General features: G+C 42.6%; 1 protein-coding gene across 2 annotated transcripts in view; it reads right to left on the reverse strand.

Moving 5' to 3' along the window:
• The window catches only part of LGI1 (leucine rich glioma inactivated 1), a 45299-nt gene that overhangs the window by 10971 nt on the left and 8018 nt on the right, over positions 1–26310 (reverse strand). Inside the window, exons 3-5 of one of the 2 annotated variants that reach the window (XM_084771710.1) lie at positions 15072–15143; positions 14860–14931; positions 1607–1678 (exon numbers count right to left, since the gene is read on the reverse strand). In XM_084771710.1, coding sequence (XP_084627836.1) covers positions 1607–1678; positions 14860–14931; positions 15072–15143 — 216 coding nt within the window. The remainder of the gene's footprint in view (positions 1–1606; positions 1679–14859; positions 14932–15071; positions 15144–26310) is intronic. The other variant, XM_084771711.1, reaches the window with a different exon arrangement.

Raw genomic sequence — 26310 nt, forward strand, 5'->3', positions numbered from 1 at the left:
CTTTGTTTTTTTTTAAGATAGGGTTTCTCTGTGTAGTCCTGGCTGTCCTGGAACTTGCGTTGTAGACAAGGCTGGCCTCGAACTCAGATCTGCCTGACTGCCTCTCAAGTGTTCAGATCAAAGGTGGGCACCACCATCACCTGGATGAGCCAAAATTTTAAGCGTTTAAGCCAAAAGACACAGGATGGGATAGAAGCCCCACCATGAACTACACTTCAAGTAAGCCATGGGGCATCATCTAACTTTCAAAACATTCCCAGAAGTGACCTCCTCTCATCCCAAGAGTGCTAGCTCTTCTGGGCTACTGGAGACTAGAGCAGATGGCTGATTTGTCAGGTCTCTCAAGGAAGTTCCCTGATTCTAGCCCTTGCTTGGAAATAAACCAGTTTTCAGGGATTGGGAAAGTGGGCATGCTAGAGGAGCGGGAAGACGACAAAGAACAGAGCAAGGTTTTCATTAGCTTCTTGGTTTGAAGCTAAATTCTGGGATTAGAAGGAAGTTTTTTGTTGGTTAGTTGGTTGGTTGGTTTTCTGAGACAGGGTTTCTCTATGTTATCTTGGCCATCCTGGACTCGCTTTGTAGACCAGGCTGGAAGGAAGTTCTTAACCCAGACTTTTTTGTTTCACTGTTATTAGAGAAAGCATGTTTGAAGCTATGGATATAGACATAAATATAGATATAGGTATATATCCGCTGTGTGTGTGTGTGTGTGTGTATGTGTGTGTACATGTGGTATAATATTTACTTTCTGTATTGGTTCCATAAAAATATTAAAATATTATTTATGGTTCATGATAAATTTTATTTATTTACTTTTCTCTCTTTATATATTCTACAGCAACATAAATGATAGTTAAAAAAACATTCTCATACATCTTTTCATTTGTTCCTATATTCTATTTTATGACCCGTAAATGCCTTGCTAATGTTCTGGAAGACATTTAAGGAGACTAAATTGCTTTTGGAAGATCGGGCATATAGAAGTTGCTTTGCTTACAGCAAAATATACAAATTCCTTGCGGAAGATCTTTCACTACGGGGCTTAAAAGTCAAAGCTTGAAAGCTCTTTTGTTTGAAAAGGGGTCAAAAATAATTAAGTTCATTCCCTTCCTGGGGCTTAAGCCAAATTCCTGGGGATTAAGCCTAGAGTTGTTGTTCAGGCTAATGAGAGAAAAGGCAAGCACTCCCCCCTCCCCCCACTTCCTGCTCCATTTCTGTTGTTTGACCAACCCTTGGGTGTAACCTTTCATCTTATTCTATCCGTTTCCCAGACTCCTTTATGTTTTTTCTTTGTAGCCCTACTTCCTGGACCTCATGAGAAAAATAGAGATCTTGACATTTTTGTGGAGGTCCCTCCTCTCCAGGCTCCCTCAGTGACCCTTATGATCACCCCTTAAGGACAGGCACACACTTTGTCAAAGTAATGCCTGGGTACTGTGTATTCAGAATTTCCCATGCCAAATCACAAAGAAGTCTAGCATTTAGTATTTGTAGCTTCAGAGTGAAGTCAAGTAGAACATTCTAATTTTAAAGCCAATTAATAATCATCAATATCAGGTCTCATTAATTATTTAAAATTAATTAGTGATTTCTTAGGTCCTCTTACACATTTGTTAAAGAATCCAGGCCTTTGAATATGTCTTTTGGGAGTGTCTGGAGATTGTTGTTTGCAAGACTCCTAGGGAAAAAAAAAAGGTGATATAAAAATGTAGTGAAAACTTCAATTAAATGCATTTAGGATAACAGTTACATACAAGTTCCTTTTAAAAATAATTTTCAGTCTATTAAAATATATGTAGTACTTTTATTTTCCCAAGACACTACTCAAATTTCTGTTGTTGAAATTTCAACTTTTGACCTCTTTACTCCAATATCCACTTAGCACTGATGTAACACTTAAAAGTCTTGATCTGACTTGAGCCAACATCAACAACAAACCATCAGCAGTATGATGCTTGGGTATCCCTCTTAGGACCTGAGTCTCAGACTCTCAGCGGTCCAGCCTAGAGGATGCTTCCCAAGTGATGCCTGACTACACCAATGGTAATGCCACCACCTACAAATGCCCTCTCTCTTTTGGCTGGGATTTTGACTTCCTTCCTTCCTTCCTTCCTTCCTTCCTTCCTTTCTTTTCCTCCTTCTTTGCTTCAGAGAGCAGCTAAATTTCCAATCCTTTTGTCTTCCTGCCCTTTCTTCTTTCCAAAGGACACTCCCTTGTTCTGGCTTTCCATTTTGGCAAAGAGCTTTCTCACTAATAATGTCTCCTCATCCACCCTTTTAAGGTATTCCCTTCTTCTGAGTCTTATTCTGTTATCACAGAATTACTGTCTTTCTCTTCCTTGTTGCCTCTCCACAAATGACTTGAATGAGGTGAACAGCAGAGCACACTTTTAACGGTAACACGATGAGAGTCAAGTATATTCAACACAGAAAAATGGACATGATCTCGCGCTGGAAAGGGCACCAGGTACTGACACTTTGGGGGCAGGGACTGCAAGTACATTTTATGTATTTCTCACAACAACATTTAAAATTTAGAGCATAAGAAACTCTTATTGGCCTCAAAAGTCTTTGAAATTTTTCTCTCATCTTTCTTTTAAAACATTTTTTGAGGTTCTCTCTCTTTTACCTCCTCTATTTAAATATGAGAATTTTCACACTCAAGCAGTCATGATTTTTAGAACTTATTTTAAAGTTAATTATACTGTTTCTTCATTTTAGAAATTACTACTAGATGCCAAAACTTTTTTTTTTCAATGAACCATGGAATCTAAGAATGGGAGAAGAATTGAAAGTTCAGGTCTCTATGACAACAGGTTTGGTAATGAAGGGCATGGCTTTGTAGTCAGCCTGAAATCAGGACTCTACCGCTTTGCAGCTGGGTGACTTCTGTGCTTCATCTCCTCCAACACACATGCTACCCTGACGTAGAGTATCTGCTTGCAGGCTCATGTGTTAGAAGCTGAGGCCTCTGCTGTGTTATTGGGAAAAGATGGAAAATCTAAGAAGTGGGGTGCAGTGGGAGATCACTGGGGGTGTGTCTTTGAAAGGAGACCGTGATCGGGTCCTGTCCTATGCTGGTTAGGTTTTGTTAACTTGACACAAGCTAGAGTCATCAGAGAGGAGGGAACCTCAACTGAGAAAATGACCCCTTTAGATGGTCCTCAGGCAGGTCTGTAGGAGATTGTCTTGATGGATGAGTGATGGGGAAGGGTTCCGCCCACTGTGAGCAGCACCATCCTGGGCAGCTGGTCCTGGGGTGTGTAAGCCGAGGAAGCCATGGGAGGACAAGCCAAGACGCGGCATGGCTGTCTTCTGCCTCAGCTCCTGCCTCCAAGTTCCTGCTTTGGCATCCACCAAAGGGCAGCAACTGGGATATGCAAATAAACCATTTCCTCCCAAAGCTGCTTCTGGTGGTAGTGACTTGTTTTGTTTTGTTTTTCCTTGTGTCTCGCATGGCCCTGGGCTGGGCACAGTCGCCCAACACCCCAGGGACGCAGAGGGCTGCTCTACCCCTCCATTCTGGTGGTGGTGGTGCTTATCACAGCAATATAAATATAATCAATGCACTTCCTACTTCTGTCTGCTTTCTGATTGTGGAGACTTTAATTACTCCACACTTTCTCACCATGACAAGCTACCACAGGCTCACACCAATCTCGACCTGAAACTTCTGTAAGTGGAGGCAACATGAGCTGTTCCTCTTACAAGTTGATTATAACAGGTGCTTGTTAGAGTGGGGGGGGAAAACTGACTAAAATACAATTCAATTTTCTAATTTTCATTTAAAAATAAAAGTACCAGCATCTCATCTCGAATATTGCTAGAAAAAGAAAATGAAAGAGAAAGCAAGAAAATAGGACAGCCTAGGATAAAATTTCATATCGAGATTGCTCTTTAAAAAAATGTGGGAGGGGGTAATGGGAAGGGAAAGGATAAAGGCTCCTTCCTGAGTGCAATTGTCTAGGAAGCAGTATTCAGAAAAAGGACTACATGAAAGAACTGTAATGGCTGTCCACATATAGCAGCACTAGTGAGCTATGTGAAGGTTAGTCCCAGGAGACAGGGTAGCACCTCCTAGGTTTGATGAACAGTAAGACTGAGAAAAGTTCCTGGACTCAGAAACAGACTAAGAGGAAATAAGACCGAGCCATGAAGAGGGCTTTCCTGTGCCCTCTGCCTTGGACTGGGTTACAGCTAGCATCTCTGGTTCCCTGGGAAGCCCCAGAGCCATTGGGTCAATTTCTATGAATAGAAGACATGTGAGCAGAGAATCACCAAGGAGACAAAGTTGGCAGAGTCTGGGAATAACTCTACGGAAAAGTGAGTAGGTTCTGAGAAAGAGCATCCTTCTAGTGCAGGTTGAATGGTAGGTGTGGACAAATACATCGCCAGCAAGGAGGGGGATCAGCAAAACTGTCAACGTGAGGTGGGTTAGAAAACGGCCCCATGGGTCAGCTAAGAGTGTTTAACAATTCTTAAATGAAGAGAAATTGGAAATATTAGCATTCTGTTGCATAAGCAAGGGGCGTGCTTTCCTCTGCAGTTGTCTGTAGCCGTGAAGAATTGGAAACAACTGGCATCTCCCTTAATAAGGATTGTGTACATAAGCACTGATTCACAATCAATACGGGATGTTTCATAGATTTACAAAGCTGAGACAGATTTCGATGCATTATAAAATGCCTAAGGGAGAACACTATGTAGAGTGTAGTCTCCAGGCAGAGAGGGGATATAGGGTCTGTAGATGTACAAAGAAAGGCCTATGGAGAGAGATACAAACTGTGGATTGAGACGCATGGGCCCTCATTACAGCCAGCAGTGAAGAGGGCAGGGGCCTCCAGGGTCCATCACAGGCACCTGAGGGCTTCAGAGAGCCTCTCCACAGAGACACCGAAGGCACCAGGCCAGGGTCACCAAGGGGAAAAAGCACTTTGCATCTTGCTCAACATTTGTTTTTTTTTTACTCAAAAGGGTGAAGAGAATGAGATTTGGAGCAGCAATAGAGCCTAAGACAGAACTGTTTGCTTTAAGATCAGATGTCCACCAGGGTTGTTGGGATTATGGGGTCCTTCAGATTCCATCAAAATTTCCAGCCTGGATCACATTTTCTCAGCACCCTCTTCCCCCCACAGCCTGCTCGTCTTACCAGCTTCACCAAGGAGCAATTTCGTATTATTCTCTTCCTTGATAGAAGCTCTGGTTGAAATGCCTGATGTAGCTGTGAGCTGTGTATCACTTAATTCAGGACCAAAGCCTCATTACCATCAGGAGTGTGCTCCTGTAGACCCACCCTCACTAATTGTCCGTTATCACAAAGGCAAGAGACTGAGCTATGGATGTGGCTTTCATTCACCGCGACAATGAACACACACAGGCTTTTGCAATGGAGTCTAGAAAAACTGCTGTTCTGTGGGTGAATATTAAGGCTTATGAGTGTCAAGATCCCAAAATGAATCTTTTCTTTTTGTCATAAAACTATTGATGCTCAATAGCTATGCACTTTAAAAGACATATTTCTTATTTGCATGTTCGTGTATGTGTGTGTTTGTGTGTGTGTGTGTGTGTGTGTGTGTGTGTGTGTGTGTGTGCCCGCCCTTATCGGTCAGAAGAATGTGTCAAATCCCCTTGGACCTAGAGTTACTGATGGTTGTAAGCTGGGAACTGAATTCCAGTCCTCCAGATAGAGCAACAAATGCTCTTAACTGCTGAGCCATCTTTTCTGCCCCATAGACAAGCACTTGAAAATGCTCAATTTAGGAATGTGCAACCATCTTTTCTGTCTTTCTTAGGAAGAAAACTCTATGCCTCAGTAGTCCTAAAGATATATCATTAGCTTTTACTGACACACATACCCAAATACAGATATACCCAAATACTATTTTTTTCATCACATTAAGTTTTTTGTTTTGTTTTTGTTTGTTTTTCAAGACAAGGTTTCCCTGTGTAGCCTTGGCTGTCCTGGACTTACTTTGTAGACCTGGCTGGCCTTCAACTGACAGAGATCTGCCTGCCTCTGCTTCCCTGAGTGCTGGGATTGCAGGTGTACGCCCTGTGCCTGGCTTTAAAATGTTTTTGAAAGTGCAAAACTTATTTTTAAAACAACAAAGGAGAAAAACAATCATCAAAGTCAAGCCTTATTCCCTTCACTAACATAGCCATCTAGAACAAGTGATGCCTGCCTGGACCCACATCATGGGTCTGGAGCTCCAAAGTCTCCAAAGTTTGCTGGGATGAGCCTAGGAAATGTAGATTCTTCCCTTAATCCAAGCCAGCCTCAGTCAGATTCATGATAAGACTCCTTAAATCAGAGTGCTCCAGAGTACAGTGCACACTGGTATGAACAGGAAATGGGAGGCAGGCTTGATGCTTGGCAGTTTTCTATGAAGTCAGTTCCTCTTGGGTCAGAATGATCTCCAAGTTCTAATCTTGCTCTTAAATCACATCTGCATACTTTCCTCTGTGAAAGGCTTATGGCCTCATCTGTAACAACTGTCAGCTGATTCTGGAAGCAGCGCTCTAAGCAGCATGATTAAGAGGCATTGCCTCTGACAAGGAGCTTTTCAAGGAAGTCAAGAGATAGGGAGTATCAGGTGGGGCTAATAGAGGGTGAAGACTGAGCAGTGAGGCTGGGGAAAGTGTTTTCTTCCTGCTAACCACTCTGATGGTTCTGCTTTGAGAGCTTGAAGAAAGTGTTAGTGGAGTCTGTACATACTGCCAAATGGATGAAGAATGTGGAAAGCAAAGAGGGAGGGAGTGGGGCATGCAGGGAGAGAGGGAAAGAGGCAGGGAGGGAGGGGGAGGGAGGGAGGAAGGGAGAGAGGAAGGCCACTTATCTAGACATAGGAAAGAGCAGATGATATTTCTTCAGGATTCAATGGTGTGGGCTTTGCCCCAAAGAGATTACTTAAGATAAACCATTTCTCAGAGATACCACCCCAAACCAAAGCTAATTTCCCACCCTTTTAATACCATTAGCAAAGGTGTAAAAGCATGTACCCACAGGTGGAAGGAGAGAACCAACTCTTTGTAAATTGTCCTCCAACATCCATACCTGTGACTGGGGGCAGGAAGGCCTACAATAGCTCTCAAGCAAGGATGCCTCTGTGTTCCAAATCGGTTAGGAAGTCTTCATGTTAGCCTTAGTGTTGACTCATGTGTGAGGATGTAGTATAGTGGACGAAGGGGAATTTCTGCCACCAGTCTGCGGAGGTTCGAAGCCCTCCTGTTCCCAGATTACTGATATGTAAAAATGGTGGTCTTGGTAATCTCTAAACTGATGGTGAGGGCTGGGGGTGCAGCTTGAAAAGAGTAGTGCTTGCCTAGAGCAGTTAGCGAAATGCTTGGCTAGCATACATAGATCCCTGGGTTCAAGCCCTAGCACTGCATTAACTAGGCAGAGCGATATATGCCTGTAATACCAGCACTTGAGAGGTAGAAGAAGGAAGGTTGGAAATTCAAGGTCATTCTTGGTTTAGGTAGTGAATTTAAGCCCAGCTCAGGGTACATGAGCCTATCTTGAAAAGAAAGAAAGACAAACAAAAAAGAAATAAAGGCTTGAAACCTAACTGATCTCAGAGTACCAGTGCTGATCTTGGCCAGAGCTGTTCTGGTGGAAAGGACAGTGAGCAACACTACAACAAATACTAGGTGTCAATTAGCTTCCTGGGTATGAGGAACCAAGAGGAAAGCAGTCACTAATGTCCAGTGATGAGGGCTATTAAATTCCAGTTAACTTAGCTCACAAAGAAAATTATAATTGTTAGAAGTGAGTTCATCTTTACTGACAGTGAGGGTAGCAAGATACTTGGGGACACCTAGCTCTCAAGCTTATTTGGAGATTAAATGAGTGGGTTGCGGCGAAGTGCTTAGTCTGAGCCTGGTGAGCATGCGCACACAAGGAGAAGCATCAGGACAGCAAATGACGCGGGGTTCTTGTGCTCTCTCTGCATCTCATGGCAAAGTAGAAGATCAGTCTGTGAAGCTGCAGGCCCTGAGAGACACAGCCTAAGCTGAGGATGGTTGTTGGGGGGTTGGGGGAGCACCCCAGATGGCTGTGAGTGTTGCTTTCTTAGCAGCACAGCCCCATGGCACTGAAACAAATGTGCTGTCTGAGCCAGTCTAGTCTGCTGTAGCGTTTTTTTTCCAGGAGGTTCCATTGCCATAATCAAAGGTTTTCTCAGGCAAATCACCTCAGCGTCAAGGCAGATGGAATGATGGGAAGAACGGCTGTCTGCCTTCCAGAATGCTTGACCCAGTCTCAAGGCAACTAGATGTCCAATGGGAGCAATATCCCAGGTGTTCTGAGCGCCGGGTTGTAACAGGTACACTCTAGGGTGATGCTACACGTTTAAGAGCCTCTTGGCCATGGAACTGTCGCTATGGAGAAACTGGGGGAGAATGAGGGTATGTGTGAAAGGAGGTCCATAGGATGGGGAGGTGGTGGTCCCTGCCATGGAAATTTACAGTGTGCCTTCCCCCTAACTCTGTGTTTTGGTACACAGAAACACACACTACAGATCCCTTGCCACAAGATGCCATTTGCTACCTTAGAATTTTGCCAAAAAAAAAAAAAAAAAAAAAAAAAAAAGCCATCACCAAAACTGACCCAATCCCAGTGCCCTACACTCAAACTTCCCAAAACTGTGAGTCCTCTAGTATTTAATTAGAGTTATTTAGAGTTATTAAAGTATGCCTGCAGAATAGAGCGCTTCAGAGAGCGTCTCAGTACTTTTATAGGGGCTGAATTACAAGAGTATACCAGTATGCCTGGATATATATACATACACTTTTCTGGGGCTCTGACTCAGGATACTATGCACGTGAGGCAAGCATCTTACTGACTGAGTTATCTGCAGTGACTTTCAGGTTGTCTGTAAATGCCCTTTAAGAAGTAGGCTAGCAAAACAAACATGTAAAAAAGTAATAAAAGTTCATTGTTTCTTTAGGGATGGACTTAGTCTTTGCAACAGATCTAATATCAGACTGGAGTGGAACGAGTTTGCTCTGAAAGTGTGCGTTCAGCTCCACGACTCCCTGCATTTGGAGAACGGGAGCAAGGGTGGGGCTTCTCAGGATCTCTTTCATTCTTTCTTCTTTTCAAATATTTAATACATTTATTTATTTGTGTGTATGTATAGAGAGGCACATGCACGTGTGTGTGTGTGTGTGTGTGTGTGTGTGTGTGTGTGTGTGTGAGAGAGAGAGAGAGAGAGAGAGAGAGAGAGAGAGAGAGAGAGAGAGGCTAATAAACAGTACATGTGTGGATGCTCGAGGACAATTTACAAAGGGTTGGTTCTCTCCTTCCACCTGTGGATACTAGGATCCAGCTCAGGTCATCAGACTTAATAGCAAATACCTTTACTTATTGAGTGAGGTATCTTGCTGGTCCCAAGATTCCTCTCTTGTCTAGCCATATCTATAGTGAGAGTTTTGGTTTCTTAAAAACCCAGTTGTCTTATATGAATATGTTTTTGTTTTAAGTGTAGGAATATGAGGCTGCTTCACAGATGGTAACTATGATTTGCCTCATGCACTAGCAGGGACAGCTTTGCCAGCTGTAGGTAGTTTAATTCTGTGGACTCTGGCAAAAGGATAAATGTTAAAGCCCTGAGAGTGGCAGGGGACGCTCTGAAGAAGACAGCAGTGGTGGCTGCTCCTTCCTGCTGCTCCTGGTTGCTGTTTGTCAGGTAATTCTGAGCAAAGTGAGTAAAGAGACCCTCTTGAAACACTCTGTGTTTAGCTCTCTCTCTTATTCTTCTTTTAATTTTTGAAGCTTCTTTTTCCTTTCTTTGTACTTTTGGAGGAGCTGTTTCCATTGGTCACCCAGAACTGTTTTCACTGACCCATTGGCAACTCTTGTGACTGGCTTTCTTATAGTAGGTGAGACTGCTTGGAATCTGCTTTGCTCTCAGAGTGGCAGCTGATCCTGACCTGGACGCCATGGACAGCACGACTTTTTTCTCGTTGTCCAATATTTCTTTTCAGAAGTTTGTCTTCGGTCAGACTGGGTCGCTAGAAGAAGGTTTCTGCTATCAATCTTAGTCTGTGCCACGCGGCCTCTGGCCTTTGATGTTGTAATCCGCCCATTGAATGGAAAAGCCTTTTCTGGCTCAGCTTCTGCATATCTACCTCAAGTCAGCTTGACAGGAGCGCTCTGGTCTGCTTTAACTGACAAGGAGGAGCCTTCCCTAGATGCCTTGCTGAAGATCCAGGCAGCTTCCGGCTTTGCTGATGATGAGAAGGGAGCAGCGTCCACTCAAGGCATAACACAGCCTTTTATTTTCAGGCAGTGTCACTGCCTGCTACTTCCATAAGGCCACCTGGAGACTACAGTGGGGTAAGAATGTGAAACAGCTTTATGAATTTTTCCTGTGGTTCACACAGGCTAGAGAGCTTGCTGGTGATTCCTTACAGCTTGAACGCTTGCTTTTCAACCGGAAAGAATTGGTCAAAAGTGGAGAAAGTGCTCTGTGAAGAAGCCTCACACCTAAAAAAGAAACTAGCGGTGCAAAGGAACTCCAGGCTTAACTTATCAGCAATAAGTAGCGGGAAATGGACTTAATGTACGGAGCAGGCAGAGGGACATTTGGAAGGAAGGGAAGCAGAGAAGACACCTTCAAGAACAGCTTAAGTAGAAAGGAGGAAAACCTAAAGACATGTAGTGAGAAAGTATTAGCTCACCCAGTTCCTCTTCCTGTTACAGAGGAGCTCCTCCAGCGAGGGCCTGCATCTCTGTTGGGGGCCCGCGCAAGAGGGACAGCAAAACAGCTTTAGAGCTCGCGGAATGCGGCTCACAGTTAGCACTGTGCCCCAGAGAGGAAGAGCCCCAGGAAAGTGATGATTAATTTCTTGTACCTTTTTTTTCCCTCAGCTTCCTGATCTGACTTAATAATAAAAAAATAACCCTGTGAATGAGTAGATGTGCGCCTCAAGGATTTAATGTAGAAATGACTGTTTTAAGAGTTTAGATTTGCGAATCTTCAAAGATTTTCATAAGTTTACTATTTAAAACAAATAATAAAATAATTGACTCCTTTGTACCAACAAATTGCAGCCTGCCAGTAATACAAACTGGCTGAGAAAATTACCTTGCTTGACTACACTTGGTTAATTTATAACAAGTTGCTTAGTTACGAATGTGTGTGGGTTTTTTTTGGAATAATTTGGGTAAAATTTTTTAAAAAATGAATTATTCCCAAGAGCCCACATACATTTGTAACTAATATCCATAATAAGTAAAGCATTTAATCATGTCAGAGTATTGGAACATGTTTTTCTACATATACTCATTGTAATCACACACTAGAAGAAAACTAGAATATGGTCACTGCAATATTTGTACTGCTTGAATAATTTTGCTGGGATATATAATCTGTGGGAGAAAAAGCATAGTTGGAGCTTTGCTCCATCCACCAATTGTGCGTGTATGTGTGTGTGTAAAGTTGTTGGGGCTTTGCTTCATCCACCAGGTGTGTGTGTGTGTACTATTTTTGTGTGTACATGTGTCTTATCCCCCCAAATCAGAACCTGTTTGACCTAAAAAGATTCCTGTGTTCATGTGTTCTGCTAACTCCACGCCTCCTCCTTCAGACCCTAAGGTGTCAAGCCTGGACTTTGACACATCTCACTCATTTTCCTGAGCCCTACTCCTTGTAAAGCTGAAACCACACCCTAGTGATGACTCAGAATGACCCATATGGTGTTGCCACTTTTATAGATCAAAATGATAGTAGTATCGTGGATTAGGCCAAGATGTGAAAGACCTAAGGGACCCATTCGGTTGACCAGCCATAGCTCCGTTCTTTCATTATTCCTGCTTCCCACCTTTAGTGCCATCTGTGCAGTGTAGGTTTCTGTAATCCTTGAGATGCATGGTTTTCTCTTGAAAGGTTCACTTTGGGTTTCCTTTGACCTCGAAAGGTTCTACAGTGTTATCCCAGATTGTAGCAGTCTCCTGTCCTCATAGTCTCCACACCACTTAAAGCAAAGCTTTGTTTTCATAAACTTAAGTTCCCACTGGGTTTGGCGGATAACATGGACAGTAGTCAAGCAAAGTACGTATTCTTCAGCATGATGCTATGCCGTTTTTGTTTTCTTTCTCCCTTCCTGGTTTGTACATCTCTCCTCCTTTTCCACTTCTCCATTCTTTTCTTTTTTTTCCTTGCCTCCTTCCCTTCAATCCTTTTCTAGGGGAGACAGGGAGAACATTCTCTCTTATTCTATGCAAGAGGGCTGGGGGAAGGCCCGGGCCTTTAGATTAGAGCAGAAATACATGCTAGCAAGCTGAGCACAGCAACTCGTATTGCAGGTTCCTAGGGAGACCGTGGCTCTTACTACCTCTGAGTAGCATGCTGATGCTGAGCATGCAAAGAGTCCCTGTGGGATGCTGTGTATATTCATCAAAGGGATCCCAGAGTCAAGTGTTTTAGCAATTCCTCTATGGCTATAAAGAGATCCCATGACCAGTTAGAAATAACTCTATAATTTATCATTATATGGATGCTATTTTGCTGGTTGATTCAGGTTCAGATACCTTAGGAAAAAATATTTGATGATGATAATTTTGCCTTGTTGGGGATTACAAATGTAAGTCTCTGTGTCATTTTTTTCAAAAGCTGGTGGGTTGAGACCGTCTGACCATAGTAGGGAACATGGCAGCACACAGGCAAGCATGGCTTTGGAGTTGAAAACCTATATTTTGACCCACAAACAGAGGAAGAAGGAGCTAACTGGAAACAATGTGGGCATTTTGAAACTTCAAAGCCTGTCCCCAGTAACACACCTTCTCCAACAAGGCCACACCTCCTAATCCTTCCCAAACAGTTCTGCCAACTAGGGACCAAGTATTTAAACATTTGAACCTGTAGGGATTATTCTCATTCAAACCACCACATGGGGTAATGAATATCCACCTCACCTTTTGTGTGTTTATTTTATTTAATTTTGTCTGGAAGACATTCTGAGGAACTAGACTCCATGATAAAAAAAAAACTGAATATTCATCCTGTTATATAGTCATTGTCACATAATATACCCCAGACAGGAAGGGAATTGCAAATGGTGTTTGAATTTTGTTTGGGTTTTTTTTTTTTTTTTTTGGGTTGTTGTTGCTGCTTTGTTTTGTTTTTTGGTTTTTGAGACAGGGTTTCTCTATGTAGCCTTGACTATGCTGGACTTGCTTTGTAGACCAGGCTGGCCTCGAACTCACAGTGATCCTCCTGCCTCTGCCTCCTGAGTGCTGGGATTAAAGGTGTGCGCCCCCACGCCCAGGGGTGTTTGTATTGTAATGACTGCATAGAAGGTGTGGAAGACAGCACTGGATTTTATAAAGTACATTTGGCTATCATCTTCTTGTTGCAATCCAAACCGCAAGAGACAATGGGGCCTAGTAGGTAGAGCAGGTAACCCCATGGGCACACTAGAGTGTAGGCTCAGAGGGCAAGTGTTCCTCTGCTTTATCAGGGCTTAGAGCAGAGCAAGGCTGATGAACTGTGGGGTTAGGGCAAGGCTAACAGAATGACTATGACACACAGATTTCTTACATCGTCAGCATAGATGGAATTCATGTTAGGTATTTGAGAAATCGCCATTGAGTGATGGAATGGCCAGTGCAATCCAACGACTGAGTTGATGTTTTTATAGTTCTGTAAGGAATCAGTTCAGTAATCGTGTCTCCCCATCCAGATTCTGCTTCTGGTCTGGGCCTGGTTGTGCAGCCTGTAATCCTGGCTACGAGGGTGTTTGAGGCAAGAGGATCGAAAGTTCAAGACCTGTCTAGACTACAGAGCAAGTTCAAGGCTAGCCTGAGTAACTTAGTAAGATGCTGTGGCAAAATTAACAACAACAACAACAACAATAATTAATAATAATAAATGATTCAGGGATGCAATTCAGCGGTGAGATACTTGTTTCCAGGCTCCAGGTTCAGTTTCTAGTATCACAAACTGTTTCTTAATCTTTAACATGAGTGGATGCTATATGTCTAATGTGTATTTTCTTTAAATATACCTCCCTGGCCCCCTGTCTTAAATATGTAGGAGAAGAAAGAAGAAATGCATGTGGTTCACGTGGTTGGGATTTTTCTCTTCCTCACTGTGCCGTTCCAGCCTGGGTCATCCTTGGCTGCACAGGTTGCCCTTCACATTACAGACTAACTAGGAGCATCCCACCCTCCCCTCCACCCACTGGGTGCTGGTTCCACGCCCATATTGTGACAAGCAAGCACAGCTTGTATTTCTCCACATTTCCTTGGGAACAGAATTGTCTCCTGTTAAGAATGACTGCTGTATCTCTAATCACCCGCTGAATAATTAAGTATTTCAGTTATAAAATAGACTGTTCAAGCACTACATAGAGACTGCCTGTGGCTCCGTCAGGTTTAAGTGCATATGAAGTCAGGACTTAAACAGTGAAAAAGAGCAGTGAATATCAAAGGATACAGCCAACCCACAATTCTCCGTCAAGTGAGTGATGATGCAGATCATAAGGGATATTTCAGTCATGCTATTTCTCTACATAGACTGCTTTTCTAATTATATTTCATCTGGGCTAAAAATAGTAATCACGATCAATTTCCTGAGTACATGCTGATATATGACAGGGAAGACGGCAAGTGTGCACAGAAAGAACTTCAGTTCTTAAATTTTCATGGGCCCTCATAAAACGGGTGCCTTAGCCTTAGATACCACCCTACATTCGTGAGCTCAAAAATCAAGGCTGGGACTACAGCTCAGCGGCAGAGGGCTCGCCTAGCTTGTGCCAGGCCTCTAGGTTTGATCCCAAGATTGCAGAAACCAATAAACCCAAATCAGCCAAACAAAAAATCTTGAAAAACAATGGTGACCCACTTATACTTACAGGTGAATTAAAGACTTGAGTCCCCGGAAAGTATGTCTTGAAATGGACTTGATATTGTTGTTTTCTATGAATCTGCAGAGAGGTGACAACATTTATTTATTTATTTATTTATTTATTTGTTTGTTTATTGGTCAGCTAGCTATAGGAACGGAAGAGAACCTGTCCTGAATCAGCCTTCGGGGTGGTTGGGGGAGGGGAGTGGTCTTACTTACAAATATTCTAGATGGGGGAGACCAATAAAAGCATCATCGCTGATCACATCAAAGGAGTTCGATGTGAATAACCTGCCCAGAGAAAGGACACAATGAAAACAGTTAAACTGTCCGCTGTTGCTGTCCAATGCTTTCACCTCTCACAGAAACAGGTGACGTTTGACACAGGTAAGTCTGCATTTTCTGTAGCGTTGTTTATACAGAAAACCCCAGCCCTCTCTTCAGGCGAGGTGCTGCATGCCCCAGGAAGCATTTTGAGATGCAGGCAGCAGATACAACCAGGTCAAAATTTTTATGGTCCTATGACAAAGACACTGGTGATCGTTTTCATGTGAAAACACGCTCTGGAAACATCTAGAATATTTTGACAGGCCAAAATAATGATCTCTAGTCATTATTTCGTGATTACTACTAGGAGTCAAATATCAGGAACCGTAGGGGAAAAAATGTACCTCCATGCCTCATTATTGTGTGATAGCTCATAACAGGTATAGATGGTGGTCGTAAACAGCAAACATCAACTTTTTGCCTGTTCAAAAATTTTTTTCAATAATTTGAAAACAGAAGAGGCTGAAGATGGGAAGTGAGGACACTTAGGAGGCATCTGAGGCCATTTTATAACTAAATAATTAAAAGAAACACTTTAGTTGGACAAATCTATTGGCATTTTCAAATTCACAGGGCTTTGGCTTCAAAATCACTGGGGAAAAAAAGGACATCAACCAATCTGTCACCACACCCTGTTGAACTCTGGAGAACTTGCCAGTTTTCTGACTGAAACCTTAAAAAAGAGTATTTTTTTAGGCTAAATAATATGATTGTGTACCAGGCAATTTAATAACAATGATATGATAATCCTGTTAGTAAATCTTGTGATACTTTTACTTTGGGAGGGTGGTGGTTAAATATAATTGCTTTGAGCCCGTTAACTAAGGAGATGAAGCCAAACTTTAGTTTCAGAAGTATTTTGAAGTGAGTAGCTTATTTGATACAGTAATCAAGAGCCGGTTAGACATGAGCTGGTAAGTGAGTTTTATTGTGATCAGCTCTATTTTTCTAGAGACTTGAGATTTTTTTCCATAAGAAAAAAATGGAGGCAGAGGACAAGCCAGCCAAGTGAAGTGAAGTGACCTCGTCTGTGTCTTTCCAAGCTATCAATCCTGGAGTGGTGTTGGATTCACTTCTAACCCCTCTTTCCTCTAATGCCATGGCTTTTTACTCAATTCACTGGACCCTGAGAAGCCAAGAGCAACTAATCAAACACACATTACGGCCTGTGCTTATTAAAACGAAGTCCAAGGTTCATGACTTCCATCACGGCTCTGGTAATTGTCTCCTCTCATTTTATGGTTTTGGAAAGCAGCCTCAGCCTTACTTCTAGGTAAGCTGACACCCAAAGGCTTGAGCAGGCCTATGCATGCCACAGAGATGAAAGGTAGGATTTCTTCTAGAATTTTTTTTTTTTGGTCTGTTCAGTATTTATTCCTAGACTTTGTGATGCTGTTTCATTGTGAATATGGAGCAAATATTTGTTGAGCAAAGAGGCCATCACTTTGCATTATATTCTAGTCACTACTGGATCATGATATTGAATGTAATCTTGGAGCAAAGATTTGCCTTTATTTGTTTTTTGTTTTGTTGTTGTTGTTTTGTTTTTGTTTTTTGTTTTGTTTTTTATATCCCCAACTCTATCCCAATTCCTGGTTTGGAAAAAAAATGTCTGCTGAACTAAATTTCAAAGACTAAACCCTCTGGTTAAACCTATAAGTACAAGCCAAACATTCTAAGGAAAGAAGTCAGAACTTGATACAGTGCATCCTACATGGTAAACATAGAAAGAACAAAAAACAGCTGAGCACATCTGTGCAGGTAGCCATCAGCGCTGTGGCTTTTCTCGGAGGGTGGTTCTAACTGAAGGGAGCACAGGGACGGTGTCTAGGGCTAATAATAACGGCTGGTTTCTTAACCTGGGTGCTGGACTCAAAAGATGCTCATTTGTAAATAAACAAACACAATTGAGAAGTAGTACTTGTGTGATGGTGTCCTTCTCTTTGTTTATAATTACACTTCAATTAATTTTTTTTTCTCATAAGGCAGGAAAGATGGTTCGGAGGCGAAGAGCATTGGCTGTTCTTCCAGAGGACCCCAGTTCAATCCAATTCCCGGGACTCACATGGCAGCTCACAACTGACTGTGACTCCAGTTCTGGGGAATCCGACACCCTCACACAGATGTACATGCAGGCGAAACACCAAAGCACATAAAATAAATTAATTTTAAAAATTGGGGGTGAGGGAGATGGAGAGATGGCTCAGAGGTTAAGATGGCCCATTCTTCCAAAGGTCCTGAGTTCAATTCCCAGCAACCACATGGTGGCTCATGACCATCGGTAATGAGATCTGGTGCCCTCTTCTGGCACACAGGCATACATGCAGACAGATACTAAATAATACATCTTAAAAAATAATAAATCTTAAAAAAATTTTCATATAAAAGCTAAAAAAATTCCTCTGGCCGAGATAATAATGAGTATCATAGCTTTTTAATAGTGGTTTCTATGAACATGGGATTGTAAAATGATACATGTGCTCTAAATGTATTTGGGCAGTTATTCGTTTTAGTATTCAATATAAACTTGAAAGGACTCATGCAGAGATCACATTCTATAAAGAAAATAAAACTCAAATCTTTAATTTTTAATAGTATTCGTAATACATTTTATTTCAATATTATGATCCATGATTAAATCACATATATCAAGTGGCCTACAGTCTCTATTAAGAGAAATAGTGCCCGTTCTAGTGCATGTTCATTCAGTCCTGGGGCAGAGCAGAATGGCTCTTTTATTTTATGTTACCTCTAGCACTTTCCATGGACTTTAAGGGCAAGAAGGACTTAGCTTTTCCCCTCAGTGTAGCCAATTCCTAGATTGGGTAGCGGTCCATGATCCAAGTGGCATGGCTCAAGATGGTAGTATTGCCTAAGACAATAATAGTCTTCCTTGGTTTGTGGAACTGACAACGGAAAGACAAAGTCAGCCTGCAGCGCAGCTAAAGGAGAGCTCTTGGATCAATGACCATTAAGAAGTGTGTGCAAGGACCACACGTGAACTGACCACATAAGGAGCCCTCACAAAGGGAAGAGTGTCGAAGCCTGCGTGGGGAGGATGCTTGGAGCTGTGTCAGATCCCAGCAGTGCTTTTCAATCTTGGCTGCACTTGGAATCACCCAAGGAGCCTAAAAATACTGACAGCTCTTTCCCACTCTCAAGGATACTGGCTAAATCCTACACTTGGAGTGTGGCCCAAGCTATTTTAAAGCTGCCCTGCATGGCTGCCTGCATTTCAGGGTACATAAGCAGAAGCTTCCAGGTCAGTTGCAATACCTGCCCCTGCCCCCTGTACCTGTGGTGACCAAGAACTCTCTGATGCCTGCAGCAGTTGCTGTGAGGCGTGGAAGGAATGTGGGCTTCCCTGTCGCCGCCCCCCCCCCCCAAATATACATAGTGAGAGTCTGAAATAATATAAACCAGATGGGACAAACATCGTCACAATAGCAGTGTCATGGAGGCATTTGTGGGGGACCAATGTATAGTATCAATGGCCTTGTTACCCTGAGCAGAGATCAGAGGTCTGGGCCAACAGACCTGCCAGGAGATGTCCCAGTTTGTAGAGGTCAAGAAAGGTTTGCCTCTGCCTCAATCCCATAAGGACCGCTGAAGTCTCTGCCACTTCCTCTCTTTCTAAGGAAGGAAAAAGCTAGGTATTTTCCCACTAGTTTTTGTAAATCAGAGATGTACCCTGACCTCTCTAACTCTTCTCAAGGGATAAGCATTTTTTTAATATGTCGTGAAACAAGCTGTGGGAGGAGTGGGTATTTATTTATTTTTTGAAACCAAGGGAGTGTATGTTTTCTTACCAGGAGAGAGATTTAGAAAGACTGCATAGATCAACTCTCAATCCCAGGCAGGCACTGGCTCATTTTAAAATGGCAGCTATTGCCTTCATAAGACTCTGCACTGCCTAGCCTCCTGCCGGAGCATCTCCTGTAAGCTTTAGAACAAGTTTGTGAAGGTGGTAGAGCCAGTATGGCGCTCTGTTTGACAGGAGGAAAGTGAAACGCAGAGAACCACTCAAGGCTTTGTTAAAAATCACAAGACCTAAGACCTCTTCATCCAACACCTTTTCCTCGTGTCCCCTAGGCCTCCTAGCATGGGGCCCAGGGGACATAATAACGAGACAGCATTCTTCTGGTGAGTAGTCACCCCATGGCTCACCTCACGCAGACTTAGGAGATAGGATTAAATGATCAACCTAAGTAACTTCAAAGTCACCTCAAGATGTTATATCAATCTGAATTTTTAAAAGTAGAACATTTAAAATTTTTGAATGCAACTTGCATATGATATAAATGTCTCATAGAAGTTTAGGAAAATATAAAGAAACTTGCAAAGTAAAGAAGAACATTGTTGTCATACTATCCAGATATGCACACTGATATGCATATATATATAACAATATCACATATGTGATGTCTACCTGTGTATGTTTATCAAGTTGACAAAAGCTATGAATTGTTCTGTGTCCTTTTTTCCCCCTTTCTTTTCTGTTTCAGAATTTGGGGGTGGGTTGGGAAGGCTCACCTTGCAATTTACAATGGTCTAGAATTTACTTTGTACCCAGACTGGCTTTGAACTTGTGATCCTTGCATCCTAGCCTCCCAAGTGCTAGGATTACAGTTGTGCACAGCACCCCAACTTGATTTGTATATTTTCCATTTGTTCATTTGATCATGGACGTTTTCTCATGATGATGTTTTAATAATAATAGCTTAACCAGGGGCTGGAGAGGTGGCTCAGAGGTTAAGGGAACTGACTGTTCCTCCAGAGGTCCTGAGTTCAATTCCCAACAACCACATGGTGACTCACAGCCATCTATAATGTGATCTGATGCCCTCTTCTGGCCTGCAGGTGTATGTGTAGGCAAAGCACTGTATACATAATAAGTATATAAGGAAAAATAGTTTAATGGAATACTGAGTTTTATATTGTGGCATACTATTTGTAGCTGTCTAATGAAAATTATGGCTCTATGTACCACAATCACCTTTGTATACAGACACCTCTCCTGCCTCTATTTCTATAGGATAGGTTTACAGTAGATTTCTAATGGATGAAGGATGTTTTTAAGTGCCTAGCTTTTATGCAAGCTTTGCAAATCACATGTCCAACTCTGAGTACAGAAAGTCCTATTTCATCACCTCTTCAGTAACACTTAATTTATCACCTTTTTCCTATGAAATCATGACTCCTTTGATTCACTTGGGACCTAGCCCCATGCATACTGTGAAGTAGGTCACTTCCTTGGTTCTTCCCCAGACAGTATTCTATTTTTCATTAGTAATTAACAAATGGCTACCATTTCACTAGTTTTTTTCCCTTCCAATAGTGAAATTTTGGATTTATTTATTACATCCACTGCTTCTTAATGCAGTTTTATTTTTCATTATTCCTTATTTAAGTTCCTTCTGGTATTTATTGATTTTAACACTCAATCATATTTTTAGCCTTTTTGTATAAACATAAAAAACATTTAGAAGTATGGCTTCGTTGCTGTGTAAAATATCAAGCCAATTTTGATTTATAATAAGCTTTGAATTACATATTTTATTTAAGCATTATTTAGAATAATATTTTTTCTTTCTCTTTCCTTTCTTTTCCTTCCTTCTCTCTTTCTTTTTTTCTTTCTCTCAAGACAAGGTCTCACTATATAACCCTGGCTAGCCTAGAACTCACAAAAATCCATGTGTCTTTGCTTCCTTAATATTGTGTTTATAATTATAATCATATTTAATTATAATATAACGTGTGGGTGTGTGTTACCATGCCCAGTTTAGAATAATATTTTTCAAACCGCCTTTTAAAACATAATCCTTCATAAGTATATTGACAATGTACACTGTGGCCAGAGGATATGACTTGATGTATTATATCCTGACGCCCACCCACGCTGCATTCTCTTTTCCCACTTGCCTGTGTGTACTTGCCTATAGGAGTAAGGCAGAGCTTTTAATCAACAAAACACTGTAGTTCCGTGGTCATAAGGTTGTTGGACATGTGGGGGTTGCGAGAGGTCCTTGTTGGATTAAAGCTAAGATCAGCTTTCACAAGGAGAAGTGTAAGCAACATGGCTGCCAGGGAACTCTTGTTAAAACAGAGCCTGGGCTCATCAGCAGACAAGTGAATGGGAGGGACCTAAGAGGAAAGCTCTGGCTATAGGAAGCCAAGGCTAAGGCTGGCCGAGGTGCAGCTGATGAGCCAGAGACAAGGCCCATTCAGAGAGATGACAGGTCAGGCATATGGAACCCAGAAGTAGGTTTTTGCCCTGGTTTCTTCCTCCCAAAGCCAATGAAGGAAACACCACAGAGGGATCAGAAAGCTTAGGTCTTGATTCCCACGTGGCCATAAATCCTCCGCATGTCCTAACGCACGCCACATCTCTGTACCTTATTAAAGCAAGGGGCTGGATGAGACAGTTTCAGACGCCACTTTTAACTCTAAAGACATATGAGTCTAGGTGTATGGCATTGTGGGCATGTAAGCTGGGATGGAGACCTGCCTGCAGATGGCGTAACATGGGAGAGTGTAATGCCTGCTGACAAAGTCTTGTTGTCCCAAGTCAGACTGCTCTCTTGGCCCCTGTACCAGGACCCCGGGCCCCAATGACATTCACTCACACCCTCTGTGCCATCTGAATATCTTGACTGCCATCAGAATTGTCACGGGCCCATGAAAGGCCCGTCTCCATCCTTTCACCTGGAGCAGCTTCTCGCGGCAACAGAGGAGGCACGTTTGAGGAAACTCTTTCTTCCTCACAATCCGTCCCCTGTAGAGACCATTCTGAATGAAGAAGAGAAGGGGCCGGCAGTGACACTGGTTGTCACCTGGAGACTGCTTTGATGGGAACCAGGCTTCAAAGCTTGTGTCTGCCGCTTATGATCGTATGTTAATATAATAAGTAGGTGAATATGCTCATTCTCTGTTAAAATAGGTATTATAATAACAAAAAGAACTCCCTGGATGAGCCTCCAGGATCCTGTGAGATGAGCATGTCTTGGGTGCTTCTCTTAGGGATTATCTACACAAAGAAAACACTGGAGATGGGAGAGACAGGGGTCCAGAGAAGGCAGCTAAGCTAAGACTGATGCATACGGTCCAGGCTATTAGGCATTCATGAGCAGTGTGTGAAAACTCGCAGCACATACCCAGGTCCTTATGGGTCTGGGCGTATGTGTACTATACATACATTAAGGAGAACACACCTCACACATTACAGCTGTTGCGAGGTGTGGCTGCACAGCTGGAGGAACTTGTCAATGTGCTCAGAGCCTCGCTTAACCAATCCAGACTCTCCGGTTGTTAGTAGCGCTCACTATCCAAAAGAATAGGGCTGGCTGAAGAATAATTAACGATAGGCTGGTGATTCATGTCAGCTAAGCCTGAATGTTCTGAGTGCATGTGCCACATGAATAATTTACATTTGAATATTTTTAAATATGCTCTTAAGACAGAGAGGCACTAAAACGGGAAGCATTGCTGAAGAGCATATTATCTGACAGTTATTTTTGGCTCTCACCCTTGAAAAATATTTTCAATGTAATCCAGCTGATCCTTAAGTAGTCTGCCACCTTTTCAATAAGGACTGGGTACAAAGAACCTTAATGTGGTTCCATGTAACCAAGCGGGGATAGGGGTGGGGAGTCTGGGGACTTGAAATCTATTCCATTTTTGACAGATGAGGAAACTGAGGCTGGCGTGTGTCCTTTTTTCTTTTCTTTTCTTTTTCGTTTTGTCATTGATGGGCCACAATTAGAATATAGATCTCAGATCTGTGAGAGTTCTCCAGGCACAGGTCTGCCCCTTTATTATATACCGTCACCTCAGGATGATCAAATATGCTTTCTTTCTAGAAACTGACGCAGCTAGCCCCAGCTCCCTCTCTGTGTGCCTACATGGCATCCTCTTCTATCTCCCTGGAAACCAAGGGTGATTTAAATTTTATCTTAGGTCTGATCTGTACCAGGCCTCATTTTCAGAGCTTGACATCTTTTTAACGCTCAAAGGCATGGTCCAATGTGCGTTTTATGTCTCCGCCTAAAACATAAAGAAGACTAAGGTGAGAAGGGGTAAAAAATAATGTGAGACATGTAAGTGGTACAGCTGGAATTCCAGGCGCCAGCATGATTGTCCCATTGGGACTGGTTAATGTCTATGAGCACAGCCACCAGCTGCTTCACCTTGGTCCGACCAGCTCTGCCCAGTTACCCACAAACCAGCACTCCCTGGGAGGTATCCCCTGGTGTTCTGACCCAAGACCTTCCACAGAACGAGAGGGTCACAGACAGAAGAAACAGCAACTAAGTTTAGGAAGAGCGGGCTGAAGAACTTAATCAGGCCTTTTCAGCTCTGCAAGTCCTTTCTTCCCTTAAATAGTGACTATTCAAAGGGGGAATTAAACATGCAGGTTCCCCCAATGTAATTGGTAGCAGCACCTGCCAATCACTGAGATCTATCTATACAGAGTATCTCATGTAATGTGTCCGGGGCAGAGCCAGTTCAGCCACAAAGTAAACAATAATGAGAAAAGTCACCCTAGTTTAAAAAAAAATTGAGGGTACATTCATGTTCTGAGGCCTGAGGACTGAGCAGATGCTCCTGCGCCAGGAGCATCTACTTGGAGGTCCCTCAGAAAAAGGCAGACATGTGCCAAGCTGCCTGACATGGTGGATAGACTGCTGGTGAGGCATGACTCCAACGAAACCATTTTGAGTCATCCCTTTATGGAGAAGATGGCTTCATTTCTCCTTCAGAATAGTAGATGTGACCTGTCTGTGCTTTGCCACCAGGTGGTCTCTTTAGAGCAATGGTTCTCAACTTGTAGGTTGCAACCCCTTGAAAGGTTGAATGACTCTTCCACAGGGGTCACCTACGACCATCAGAAAACACAGATGTTTACATTATGATTCACAACCAGCAAAATTACAGCTATGAAGTAGCAATGAAAATAATTTTATGCTTGGGGGGGTCAAGACAACACGAGGAACTGTGTTAAAGGATCGCAGCGTTAGGAAGGTTGAGAACCACTGCATTAGAATAAAGTAAAGTATAATTAAACAAGCGAATAACTGAGTTTTGTGTGTGGGCACTTCCAAAAGATGTTCCATAGAACCGTGCTCTAGGGGAGGCTAAGGAGACTAGGACAACTTTACAGAGTCTTGCATGCCAAGGTGCGCCACGAGCAGCCAAGCGAGGATGGAGCCTGCCACTGTTCTCACTCAAGCACACAGCTCTATTCTTGCGGGACAGCCATTCCCCTGGACACAGGGTTAGAGGACACTGCTCTATGACGTAACTCCGAAGAAGAAGGCCCTTTTTCTTTTACTACTTTATTTCTCTGTCTGTCAACTTGTCTGTCTCTCTTTTCAAGCAAGGAGGGCAGAGCTTGCCCATACAAATGAGGCTGGAACCTAGGGAAACTGGGAAGTCCCTGCCAGCGATGCTGCCACTTTTTCAGAGAGCGTCTGAAACTCCTTTTCAGTCATTGTCCCCAGGAATCAGGGCACATTTCCCCTGCATAACCTTGTTAATGGCAAAGGTTGACCCTTTAAGGGGGGGGGATTTGATTCGGGGAACAAAAGCTACTCAAAGTCAAACTCTCCCAAGATTATTCACGTCAGAAGGAAGTAGACAGAAGTGCTTAACAGTAATGGAAAGGTTTCAACTCTACTTTTGCTGCTTAATAGGTGTTCAACAGACATTGAGGGGGCTCCCTGGCTCTCCTAGGGCTTAGTACTCCCTCTGTGCTTAGTCCTTCCTCTGGAGAAAATTACCTGCACAGTGGAAGGTCATGATGATGAGACAAAAAGGGAAATATACTCATAGGGTATAAAGTCTCTTCTTGGTAACCTGCTATCCTTCCTCTGAGTGCCACCAGGTCTCCCCCTCCAGGGGACATGGTCAAATATGAGGCACCAGAGTACGTGTGAAAGTCATACCCCACTCTCCACTCAAGGGAGAGGAATAAGGGGAAAATGGGAGGGAGGGAAGAATGGGAAGATTGGGATAACCATTGAGATGTAACAAGAATAAATTAATAAAAAAATTTTTAAAGGGAAATATATATATATATATACACACACAGTAAGCAGCATCTGACGATATAAAAGTAACCACTGTCTCTAGGCAAAGCTTGGGTGGTTTTATTGTGTTGCTGGTAAAGCTTCAGGCAGGGTTCTGGGTTTTTGTTGTTGTTGTTTGTTTGTTTTTTCTTTTCTTTTCTTTTTTTTTCTTTTTCTTTCTTTTCTTTTTTTTTAATTTTTATTTGAGACAGGGTTTCTCTGTGTAGCCTTGACTATCCTGGACTTGCTTTGTAGACCAGGCTGGCCTCGAACTCATAGCGATCCGCCTGTCTCTGCCTCCCAAGTGCTGGGATTAAATGACTGCACTACCACTGCCTGGCTTCAGCGAGGGTTCTGAAAGAAGAGCAGAGATATTTAGCCATGGAACATGGGATGAATCTGCGGCCCTTCATGAGGAATTCTCTAAGATTTATTTGTAATTATACATTTTAGCTTCAGATTTTTAGAGATTCATTTGATTTTTTTAAAAGTGCGTGCATGGGTGTGTGTGTGTGTGTGTGTGTGTGTGTGTGTGTGTGTGTGTGTTTTATATGCATGTAGAGGCCAGAGGTTGACACTGGATGTTTTCTTTCTTTCTTTTTTGGTTTTTCAAGACAAGGTTTCTCTGTGTAACCCTGACTGTCCTGGACTCACTTTATAGACCAGGCTGGCCTTGAACTCACATTGCCTCTGCCCAAGTTCTGGGATTACAGGCGTGCACTACCACACCAGGCTATGAGTGTCTTTATTGTCCTCCATTATTATTATTATTATTATTATTATTATTATTATTATTATTATTATTATTATTATTATTATTATTTTGAGACAGGGACTCTCACTGAGTCTAGGGCTCACAGATTAGCTGGTCAGCAAATTCCAAATTTCCTGTCTCTTTATTCCCAGAACAAATATGAGCTACCATGCCTGGAAATTTTATTAAGTCCTGGTGCTTGAACTCAGGGCGTCATGCTTGTGTGACAAACAATTTATAGACTGAGCCATCTTCTCAGCCCCAGTTCATTGCTTTTTAATTGCCCCTTACATAGGCAAACCCCCACCAT

The sequence above is a fragment of the Acomys minous genome (assembly GCF_964271855.1).
Source record: "Acomys minous genome assembly, chromosome: 2".
Lineage (NCBI taxonomy): Eukaryota > Metazoa > Chordata > Mammalia > Rodentia > Muridae > Acomys > Acomys minous.